General features: G+C 44.3%; 1 protein-coding gene across 1 annotated transcript; it reads left to right on the top strand.

The window, feature by feature from the left end:
* The first annotated feature begins 805 nt into the window (after positions 1–805).
* Positions 806–5804, top strand: MCL1 (MCL1 apoptosis regulator, BCL2 family member). Its single transcript, XM_045790627.2, has 3 exons — positions 806–1599; positions 1950–2197; positions 2736–5804. The coding sequence occupies exons 1-3, from the start codon at positions 912–914 to the stop codon at positions 2850–2852; spliced, it is 1053 nt and encodes a 350-aa protein (XP_045646583.2). The 5' UTR covers positions 806–911; the 3' UTR covers positions 2853–5804.
* Positions 5805–12024: the final 6220 nt, after the last annotated feature.

Below are 12024 nucleotides of genomic sequence, written 5' to 3'. Positions count from 1 at the left end.
TAACTTACATATATGGCATATAGCAGGATCCCTTTCCTTAAGAGGTTTTACCCCTAGAATCAAAAGTGCCTCACACTCAATTAAAAAAAAAAAAAAAGTGTCATGAGTCTCAGAAGAGATGCTAATAGGGTAAAGCTTACATGTAAATAACCAGAGACTGTAGAGATAGGGGATGAGAGAAAGCAAGTAGGGAGGCAGGAATAAAACTTAACCAGGGGCAGAACAATTTCGTTTAGTCGACTTACATATAAATGATCCATGGGGCAGTTCTTGGAGCGTCCCCATTTCCAAACATTGTTGAACTGAGAGCAAAAGTTGTGCAAAATCACTGCGTGTTCCCAACAGTACCGTCTTAAGTACCCGTATTATCTAGACTGATGTTCCCCAGCCATGCCAGAACTGCCCCATTCCCTTTCCTCCATCTCTGAGTGATTCAATGTGTTAAGACTTTGGTACCGGAAAAAAAACCTGTGCCAAGAAACAACAGCGGAGGCTCACAAACCAGGACTCTGGGAAGCAGCGAGAAAACCATTATTTAGCAAGCCCAGTTGGGAGTCTGGGAAGAATTGAAGCCCACCAAGCAAAGCGCCCCAGCAGCCCTTACGTAACGAGCCGCGCTCCCCTCGAGCGCCGGAAGACCCCGCCCAGTCCTTAAGCTCCGCCCCTACCTCTACCGGCCGGTGAGGTGCCGTGCGCAACTCTCCGGAAGCTCCCGCCCCTTTCCCCTTTTATGGAACTACATTTTTTTTTTTTTAACTTGCTGACGCCACCGTAGGACTGGCCCTAAAACCATGATATAGAAGCTCCTCTCACAGTCCTACTTCCGCTTCCTTCCACTGAGGAGTCCGGGCCGTCCCCCATTTTTCTCACCCAGGAGGCGGCGGCGGCGGCGGCGGCCTCGGCAGCTTGCGATGTTTGGCCTGAAGAGAAACGCAGTAATCGGACTCAACCTCTACTGTGGGGGGGCCGGGTTGGGGGCCGGCAGCGGCGGCGCCGCCTCATCGGGAGGGCGGCTTTTGGCTTCGGGGAAGGAGGCCACGGCCCGGCGGGAGGTAGGGGGAGGGGAAGCCGGTGCGGTGATTGGCGGAAGCGCCGGCGCTAGTCCCCCGGCCACTCTCGCGCCGGACGCCCGGAGGGTCGCGCGGCCCTCGCCCATTGGCGCCGAGGGTCCCGACGTCACGGCGACCCCCCCGAGGCTACTGTTCCTCGAGCCCACCCGCCGCGCGTCGCCGCCTGAAGAGATGGAAGGCCCAGCCGCCGACGCCATCATGTCGCCCGAAGAGGAGCTGGACGGGTACGAGCCGGAACCTTTGGGGAAGCGGCCGGCTGTCCTGCCTTTGCTGGAGTTGGTCGGGGAGGCCAGCGGTGGCCCTTGTACGGACGGCTCACTGCCCTCGACGCCACCCCCAGCAGAGGAGGAGGAAGACGAGTTGTACCGGCAGTCGCTGGAGATTATCTCTCGGTACCTTCGGGAGCAGGCAACAGGCGCCAAGGACGCGAAACCGCTGGGCGGGTCTGGGGCGGCCAGCCGGAAGGCGTTAGAGACCCTCCGACGGGTCGGGGACGGGGTACAGCGCAACCACGAGACGGCCTTCCAAGGTAAGGGGGTGGGTCGCGGAGGCTGCGCTGCCTTGTTTCACCTGTCCCTGGACTCACCCACCAAGGGTGGGTGGAAACCGAAAACAAGTCAGTGTTGAAACGACTCGCAATCTATTTCTGAAACCAGAATTTTCTGGCCGTGAGTCATTGTTTCCGCCCATCTTAATTCTTTTGGAAATGGCAGCTCTGTTCAAAGCCCGGAAAGGGTGGGATGTCAATTTTCTGCTGGGGTCGGCCTGAGTTCTATAGACCCCGAATAGCGATTTCCCCCGCCGTGGGTGGGCAGACGAATCATGCCCTGGTTTAGACAAAGGAGGCCGTGAGAACCTGCATGCTTTTCTTCCTCTCAGGCATGCTTCGGAAACTGGACATCAAAAACGAAGACGATGTCAAATCTTTGTCTCGAGTGATGGTCCATGTTTTCAGTGACGGAGTAACAAACTGGGGCAGGATTGTGACTCTTATTTCTTTTGGTGCCTTTGTGGCCAAACACTTGAAGAGTATAAACCAAGAAAGCTGCATCGAACCATTAGCAGAAAGCATCACAGATGTTCTCGTAAGGACAAAACGAGACTGGCTAGTCAAACAAAGAGGCTGGGTAAGTTTGCTTTAAGGTTGAAGAGGGGTCTTGGAGTGGAAATGGAATGAAGGATTTTACAGAGAAAGTCTGGGGCTATCTAAAGCTTTTTATGATGCACAACTCAGGTTTCAGGCTCCAGCGTAGGATCTCTGTTTGCCTAACGTTGATTTAAGTAGTGGGTTCACAGAGATAGTGTGGTATGACTGTTTTGAATTGTTGCATCAAAAATCCGGTTTTCTGTAGGCTATTTTACTGGTTGTTGAGTCTTTTGCTTTTGGTATTTTAATTTAGCTGGATACTTTTCGGTGGATTCAACTTATGAAAAAATAAGAATCACTTGAGGATGATAGTAACTACATTTCTGAGAGCTGCGCCGCAACCCCCCCCCCTTTAATTGAATGTGTCTTTTGTAACGTGGGTAAATAGTAATTGGTTCATTATGTTTTGAGGGGGTGGACCTTTAGATTTTTTTAATTCATCTTTTCTTTATGAATAGTGTTTTTAAGCCATTGGAAACCCATACTTGAAAATGTGCTTTTCTTTTTTTGTTTTCTAGGATGGGTTTGTGGAGTTCTTCCATGTAGAGGACCTAGAAGGTGGCATCAGAAATGTGCTGCTGGCTTTTGCAGGTGTTGCTGGAGTAGGAGCTGGTTTGGCATATCTAATAAGATAGCCTTTTAAGTGCAATAATTGACTTTTAACCAACCCCAGGCACCAAAACAACATACAACTGCTGTGAAATCAAATGTATTTATGAAGTTGGACTTTGAGCTGTCCAGGCTGTAACCTCCGAGAGTTCTACCCTAGCAACGTAGAAAAGCAAGGCAAGAGGATTATGGCTAACAGGAATAAATACATGGGAAAAGTAGCCCCCTTGAAGAGTCACTGTCTAAAGAAAGTTCAGTTTCAGCAACAGGCCAACTTTGGGAGGCCATGGAGGAGGACTTTTAGATTTAGCCAAGATGGTAGGGTTGAAGAGACTGAATTTCCTTGTCTAGAACAGGAGAGTGGCCAGTAGCCAGGCTAGTCATAGAGTCCATTAAATTTGTCCACAGAATTCATTAACTTCGTATAGTGTTAAAAGAGAAGCACTAACAATGGCATTGATCTGTATAAAATGGATTTAAGCTACAGATAATAGAACTATGACTAGAAGCCTTAGTACTGTACAACAGAGTTGGAAGGGAAGCTTTTTGTCTGTCATTAGCTTTCCCAGGGATACTTCTTGAATAGAAAGTCCAAGTGCTCAGGACTTTTATACCTGTTCTGCTTTGGCTTGGTTTGAGTGGTTCATTAGCCTAGTAATGGCCAAGAATACTTGACTTAAGGCTCAGTAATTACAGTTGCAAATATGGGAATATCCTCAGTTTTTAAGGCAGAAACAACTTGTAAATGTATTTGTCTGTAAAAATTGTATATATTTTTACAGAAAGTCTGTTTCTTTGAAATGTAAAGGGATGAAGAGTCTCACAATACATTAGTTTTTTCATACCCATTTGAAATTTACAGCTTCTGTAGTTAGGAATCTATTTCTTACAGCTTTTCTATTCTTCACGTTGTGCTGGTCAGTTGTAGATTGTATACAGAACCAATTCGTGCAGTTGTACACAACTTGGTTTTAATGGAACAATTCTGATTCATAACTATGCAGACTTTAATTTTCCTATCTGGTTGGTAAGTATTCCTTAGTTTTTGTTTTTGTTTTTTTAAACCTGGGATTGAGAAATTGAGGAATGGAAATTCATCCTTTCACCTCCTTACGTGTGGGCTTTCAATAATTGAGTCAAGGTGGAGTTTTTAAGTTTTGGGCAGGGAAGGCGTGTGGGCTGGTAACTTGCAAAATAATGGGCTCTGATTGGACGGCTACTCGTTTGAGTTCCTTCCATTTGACCTAATTTAACTGGTGAAATTTAAATGGAGTTTATGAGCTCATCTTCAAAACTTTTGCTAAAAGATTTTCAGCTGTTCCAAATGGGACTTACTAACAGTATGTATATAAAAAGATCACATCAGTGGATGAGAGATATTTGATCCCTTGTGTGCTTAATAAATTGTAAAATGATGGCTTGGAAAAGCAGGCTTATAAGTCTAACCATGGTGCTATTATTAGGCTTGCTTGTTAAACACAGGTCTAAGCCTAGTATATCAATAAAACAAGTACTTATTGTTTCATTTCTATTAATGATTCCCAAACTTTGTTTCAGATTTTTGCATTGGCATCTCTCTGGATTTCAGACTTGACGTTTTATCGAACTTAACTGTTTATTTTCTGTCCTTCCTTGAAATACTTGCTGCTTGTTCTCCCTGTACAGATAGTTATTTCAATCCTTACATCTTTACCCTGCCATCCCTGAACTCTTAACTAGCCCTCTAGTTTTTGGCACTATGAACCCTATGTAACACCTCACCCCCCACCCTCCACCCCAGATCCAGAGACCTTCATCCTTAATGAATTTTATTCTTGGGAGGTGGTAGTACAGTGGGCGTCATGAGCATAACTGTCCCTTTTCCTTGGACTTTGAGCTGTCCCTTTTCCTTGGACTTTGAGCTGTCCCTTTTCCTTGGACTTTGAGCTGTCCCTTTTCCTTGAATTGGTACCTTTTTCAGTTGTTGCTTTACCCGTATCTTTGGGGGAAAGTTTTTAAAGTCCCTTTAGGAATTTTCAGAGGAAGGGACAACAAATTAGGTGACTTTCTCTAAGTTCCTTTGCATTCAGAAATCCTCATTTAAAATTATAGAAAGGGATGGGCTCTGTTAAACCCTCTAAGAGTTAATGTAAAAGCTACTGGTAAACGGAAGAAAGCTTCTGTAGTAGACCTAGGGTCATTTGAAAGCTTCATCCACAGAACATGACCTTTAGTTTGTGGACTCAAGTAGACATAAATAAAATGACTAAGAATGTAATAGGGAAGGATTGCCCTGCCTGCCCATCGTCAAGCCATAAGGTCATCTAGCTGGAGCTATTTTTACCTATGTATTTATCGTTCTTGATCATGAACCACTTATTTATGTCATGTCTATCTCTAAGGACCTAAAAGCACTTTATGTAGTTTTTAATTAATCTTGAGATCTGGTAAAGGTGACTAAAAGCTGGTAAAGGTGACTAAAAGGCTTGTCTCCCCATATCCAGTTGTGGAAATAAGCGCATAGATGTAAATTGGAGGAGTTTAGGGAACCCACTTCCCAATGTACTAGGTGTGACTGCTGAAATGTAGAGGAGGGTCTTAGTTGAAAGTTTGTGTCGGGCTGTCGGGGCTTAGGGAGCCCATGTGCTTTAGGGAAGGGTGGGTGGTTTTCTAGGGAGAGGAGGCACACGTTCTAAGTGCTGACTAGCTGCATAGTTCAAGCAAATCCTCAAATGGAGAGGGAGGGGCTGCTTGGAAAGCTGGCTCTCAGCAACTTGTCTTATGCTTCTCTCAGGGAAAAACATGCAATCCTCTAGTGTCCATGTGCACTCTGTTGGGGGTGAACACCTTGGTTCTGGTTAAACAGCTAATCTGTTGACAGCTGTGCCAGGAAGGGTTAGGACCAACTACAAATTAATGTGGGCTGTAAAATGTAGTGTGTTTCCCTAACTTCCTGTTTTTCCTGAGAAGAAAATAATAAATCTTTTATTCAAATGCAAGGTGTGGTACGGGTGTTTTCTAATCGATGACTGTCTTCCTTCCCCCACTTAGACAAGCCTTTTAGGGAAGTCAGCTGAGCAAATATAGGTGAATTAACAAGCAAAAGCCCCATAAAGTTGATTTGCTTTAGAGCAAAGGATGGTTCCCTTCCGAATAACCCTATTCTTTCATTCAAATTAGAGGTGTTGGGTTTTGAAATGCATTACTGCTGTACTTTGGAGTAGTTCCTGTATATTTTAACAATCAAAATCCCTGTCCTGACTTTTCTTTTAGTTACTATGTGCTGGTTCATTACTGCACTTATTCTGTCTCCCCACCTCCTCCTCAGATGAAGGAGCTAGAAGAATACCCATAGTTAAAGGGTTTTGATGAGGTTCTTGGTACTTTTCCCCCTTCTCCCTAAAACAAAGGTGAGAATAAGCACATTAATTTCAGAAACCCTATTCTGTCTTTATTTTCAGCTGCCTTGAAAGGGAGCTGCATCACCATGGAAATGTGCAAATACAAAGTTTGCATATTGGTTTCCAGCCCTGAGCACCAAATGCTAATTGTACAAGCAGGATTCTGTGCTTTTGTGCATTTAAAAGTGCATTTCTGCTTGGAAGCCGCTCTTTTTTCTGGAGCCTAACTACTAGGAGATGGCAGCTTTTTATCATTACAAAGCTGTTACATACTACTGGTGCACTCCTTCCTAAGCAGAGGGTTGGAGGGAGGGTAGCATAGGACCCAAGGTCCAAATTTTGGACCTGGTTGAGTTCTCTGCAGCGTAGTTGCTACCATTGGTAGGTTGTGAGGTGAAACCATTTCTGTGGTCATGTTCCTTAGTTTAACACCTTAAAAACTTGGCTCAAATGGTAACTAGGTAACATGAGTCACTGAGGGAGTCAAAGTAATCAACACTTCCCTTCATTTGACACAACCAGACTTTGTCTTTCAGTTCCTGTTTTGCGACTTTAAAGCTCTTGCTTCATACTGTTTCCTTTCAGAAAATGTTAAAGCAGTTGTGACAGCTGGTGTATTTTTCAAAAATTAAAGTGAAATAACTTGCACAACTGGTATGTAGCATGGCTCCAGCCAGATGCTCAGAGCTTGGGCCGTTAACTCCTGGAGTTCAAAATGATCTGCTGACCGCCTTAATTTACCCCTAGTTCTTTTTGGCCCCCCTTGTTCAATGATTACAGAACTTTGTCTTCTTGAACCCTCCCACACTGTTCAAAGGCTTCTCACTTTCAAGACTGGAAAATTTAACTGGACCAGCTTTAGTTCCAGAGTTGTTACGGCGTTATCTTAGTTATGTGAAGCATGTGGGAAGATGGGGGTTGGGAATCTGCCTCCAGGCAGATGGAACAGACCTTTGAGGATTCAGTGGGGTTTGTTTTTTAAGACTTTATTTTTGGGGTGCCTACCTGGTTCCGTTGATAGAGCATGTAATTCTTGATCTCAGGGTCATCAGTTCAAGCCCTATGTTGCGTGTAGAGATTACTTAAATACATTTTTTAAAAAGATTTTAAGTAATCTCAACACCCTACATGAGGCTCAAACCTTAAAGCCCAAGATCAAGAGTCACATGTTCTACCAGCCAAGCCAGCCAAGTGCCCTGAGAATTCAGTGTTCTTTACTAATGATTCTTGTGAGGTAAAAAAGGAATCTATGTGGCAGACTTTTGTTCCCACACTGTACCTGGTTTCCCTTTGCAGTTCCTTTCTTTATCTGCATAGAATAATAGTTCTTGACTGGGGAAATCTGTTAGGGCCAAGATTACCACTCCAGATCTTACCCCTTCCAAGTATCCCATTTCCATGGCTTGTTTCTGCCTTTGGTTCATGTATTACTGTTTGCCTGCTCTCCTTTCCCGTTCAAGGATTACCTTCCTTTATTAAGAACATTTCAACTCTGCACTGAACTGAGACGTTGAATGAGCTCTAGGCAGCCAGATGTTTGTTGAGTCTCTTCATTTATTCATTACATGGCAGTGGACTGCTTGCTCTTTACCAGGCACTGTTGGACACTGGAATTCTCAAGAGAATAATTCGTCCCCTCAAGAAACTTGGTCAAAAAAGACTAGGGAATTGGGGGCCTGATTGGCTCAGTCAGTGGCGCATGCAACTCTTAATCTCAGGGTTGTGAGTTCAAGCCGCACATTGGGCAAGGAGATTACTTTCAAAAAAAAAAAAAAAGGAACCATGGAAAGGAACATGACAACTAATTGTAGAATGATCTTTGCTTAGATCCTAGATGAAAAAAGCTGTAAGGGGCATATGTACAATTGAGGAAACTTTAATACGGACAATATGTTAAATGGTACTGTATCTGTTAAATTTCTTGAGTGTATTAATTATAGTGTAATTATATCAGAAAATGCCCTCTTTCTCGGGGGCTACATGCTGAAGAGTTGAATTTATCACAAAACCATATAATGAGAAAGCAATTGTGGCAGGATGTCAAAGCTTACAGTCTAGTAGGAGTGAGAACCATGGACAAAAGTAATTAAAATACATTGCATAAAGTGCTATGATAAAGACATTCTAAGATGAGTGGGACAAAGCAGGGTGACCACGTCTGGAAGCAGGTACGGTCAAGGCTTCAAAAGAAACATTTTAGGGGCACCTGGGTGGCTCAGTCGGTTAAGTGTCTGATTCTTGGTTTGGGCTCAGGTCATGATCTCAGGGTCCTGGGATCGAGCCCCATGTTTGGCTCTGCTCGAGTTTTTTTCTCCCCCTCCCTCTGCTCCTCCCCCCTGTGCAGCTTAACAACAACAACAACAGCAGCAAACATTTTAGGTTGAACCTTAATGAGTAGGAAACAAACACGCACAGAAGGATGGAGTTGGGAAAGAACCTCCAGGAGTGTAGGGGGAGGGTGGGGAGATGTAGATAATTTTTTTTCTTCTCGTTTCTTCCCTCCCTGCCTTCCTTCCCCTTCACCATATATAGGCACTGAATGTAGTATCTCTTCAGTTTCTTCCATTTGGGGCCTTTTATAAAAATAGTGGAAAACACTGGTGGAGGAAAAAAAAACAGAACGATATGTCTTTGGTCTTGAAAGTCTGAATTTGGTGTAAATGACACACAGCTGGGTGGATCATGTTTATTTGGGAAGTAAAGAAGACAGACGCCATTGATTCATTGTTCAAGTGGCAGCCCTGCATACAATCTCTGGGGTCATAGCTATCGCTGGATCATGCCGTAGGAGCTGGCTGTGGCAGACCTGCTTTGGATGCAGTTGCTTTGAATAAGGTGGTCTTTTTAAGAGCCTCACCTAGATTGGTAGCTCACTCACGTCTCACATAATCAGGGAAAGGAATCAACTTCTCGAATACAGACCCGAGACTGCTGTGCTCTCTGCAGAACAGACTTTTAGAATAAAGGACAGCCCTCAAAAGTTATTAAAACTAGACCCCCAAGATACTGAATGGTGGCTCCACGCGCCCTAATCCTATTCCCGTGGGAGACTTGATTACAGCTATTCCCATCCTGGTTAAAAAACCAGTTTGCTCTAACTGCCCAGACTTCCCCACGGGCTGCATTCTTGCCCATGAGCTCATTGTTTTGGCTTCTCTGTATAAATCCACTGCCAGTGCCAGAGGTCTCAGCCCGGGCTCCCTAACTAGCTGGGGCTGCATTCCATTCAGAATTTCACCACCCCCACTTGGTTTTCTTCCCGCCCTCATGTGGTCACATGTGTGTGTTTATTCAAGTTAGCCTGGGACAAGGTGTGCTGGGAAAGCCAGCCAAGGAAGCAGACAAGGAAAAGAATGTTTAACTGTTGGGTTTCATCCTGAATTTGATGACTTTTCCCCTTTATTTTGATTAAGAAACACCTTCAGTTCTGTGCCCCTAAAAAAAAGTTACTTTCTTCTTTAGTAAGAGGAGCTGGTTTTGAAAATTTTGCTGCCCATTTCAGTCTCCCGTACTTGGCGAATCTCTCTGGTGTTCAGAGTTCGTGGGGAGGTGTGGGGGTTTTATCTGGGAAACCTTACCTTCGTGTGCATTTTATTCCTGACTCTCTATGCCCAGATCTCTCTGCATCCCCATCCTCAGCTCACACCTCCACTTCTGAGGTTGCGTGGAACAACTCCTTCCCCTCTCCTAGCCTTGGTGGGAATGGTGGGGAGCAGGACAGCTGGGGGCTGTAAAGAGCAGCTGTTCAGTTTCACTGCTTTGTTACCGAAATTTCCTGAGAGGATAGCTTGTTTATTTCCTTAGACCCTGAAAGTCCAGATCTAAGGCAAGGTGGGCCCACCCAGGCTGAAGGGTTTGGGGAAGGGCATTTCTCTTATGTGGTAAAGTTTTGAATTAATACTGTATGCTTATGGCAGGATACTCCTTTCCTCTAACCCTCTCTTCATTTCGAAAAACAAAACTGCAGACTGAGGTTGTGGGAGGTGACATTTCATTTCTCAGAAATCCCTCATCAGGCAAAGTAGAGAAACAGAAAGAGGGAAATAACTTTCGTGTCGAAATGAAATGAGGTTTTGTGTGTGTGTGTGTGTGTGTGTGTGTGTGTGTGTGTGTGTGTGTGTTTTGAAATGAGGTGGCTTGTTTTCAGCTTTAAGGAACAACAGCTTTGGAGGAGCCTGTAATAAGGGGGAGGAAGGTTTCTTGCCCCTGCTTCCCTCACCCTTTCCCCCACCTCAAGAGTTTGGTAGTTGGGGTCAGGCCTAAAACAGGAGAGGTCTCTGTATCTTCCCCATGATGAGCTATGAAGGATGTATCAGTGCTTCTGAATGAAAGAAAAACTCATCAAATACAGAATAAGGATTTGGTAAGCAATCCCAGATATAGGTTATTTTATTTCATTTTATTAAAAGATTTTATTTTTAAGTAGTCTCTACACCCAATGTGGGGCTCAAACTTATAACCCCAAGATCAAGAGTCACATGCTCTACTGACTGAGCCAGCCAGGTGCCCCAGATACAGGTTATTTTAAAAAGAAATGCAGCTGCATTGCTTTTAAGTACAGAACTTTGAGTGATAACATTTGTCTTAGGGAAGAACCTGTGACTCGAGTAGTAGTACCTCAGTGTAGGTTTCATAACAGTGTACCTTAAACAAAAACCGTGTATACTTAATTATTTCCTTGGACCTAAAATGCGGAATACATTTGAGAGTATTTTTAATTCCCTGACGCTTTGGGTTGAAAAATAAAATTTAGACAGGATTTTCCTAAAATGCTGGCAAGTCTTGAAAGGCATTTGAAAACAACAAAAACACTTAACAGCCATCCAAGTTCTGGATCACTGTGGCCCAGATTACGGAGTATTTTGATAAGGGGTACCTAATGGTAGTGAAATTGGGTAACAGAACAAAGGAATTAGGTAGAATTTAAAGAGTGAAAAGAGTACTCTAGGTCTCAGGCCTTTGTTTTCTCCCCTGCAAACTGGATTTAACTATTTTATTATTGTGATGATTTAAAGAGAATATATATAATTGCTTTACCCCAAAGCATCACACAAAACATAAGGAATTTTAGGAAATGTCCCTTAAGGGTTTACTCTGGTAGCCATTTCCACGTCACTGAATTCCCTAGAACCCACTAGGAAGCAGACATCAGTAGATAGGACCTTGAAAAGTTTCTACAGCTATATTGTGAAGGCCAGAGGTGACACAAACAGGATTCGCCATGGCCAGGCAGAGCAGAAGTTCAGGCAGATGGAAAAAATCCCAGGTGCCAGGAAACGACCTGCCTGCCAAATCTGCCCTGGTGCCTCTCTGGCCAGCACGCTAAGTGTGATTTTTGCATGTTTAAATGGTTGGAAAAATACTTTGTGACATGTTAAGATTACATGAAATTAAAAGTTCAGTGTCATAAATTTGATTTGAACACAACCATGGCCTGTTTACCTGTTGTCTCTGGCTGCTTTCGTGCTACAAGAGCGGAGCTGGTTGGTCGCAACAGAGATTCTTTAGCCTGCAAACCTAAAATATTTACTCTCTGGTCCTTCAGAGAAAAAGGTCGCTCACTCCTCTACTAGAGCCAAAACGAGTCACATGATGTGAGGCAAGAGGCAGGCAACCAGGAATCAGTAGCAGGGTGGGGAGGGAGAGATGAAAGAAAGGAGGGTACTCTGGTTCCAAGGGCGGATCAGTTCTGTCCCTCTCACCAACGGCAGGGCCTTTGCTACCGTACCGTTTAGCCCAGGGATCCTAGGGACACGGTCTGCTCCTTTTTGGGAGCAGACCTACCATCTTTCCTAGTTTCGTTTCCTCCTCATGCAAA

Source organism: Ursus americanus, chromosome 12 (genome assembly GCF_024610735.1).
Source record: "Ursus americanus isolate L20-20 chromosome 12, mUrsAme1.1.p, whole genome shotgun sequence".
Taxonomy (NCBI): Eukaryota; Metazoa; Chordata; class Mammalia; order Carnivora; family Ursidae; genus Ursus; species Ursus americanus.
Note: the sequence above shows the minus strand (reverse complement) of the source record. Positions and strands in the feature narration are given on the sequence as shown.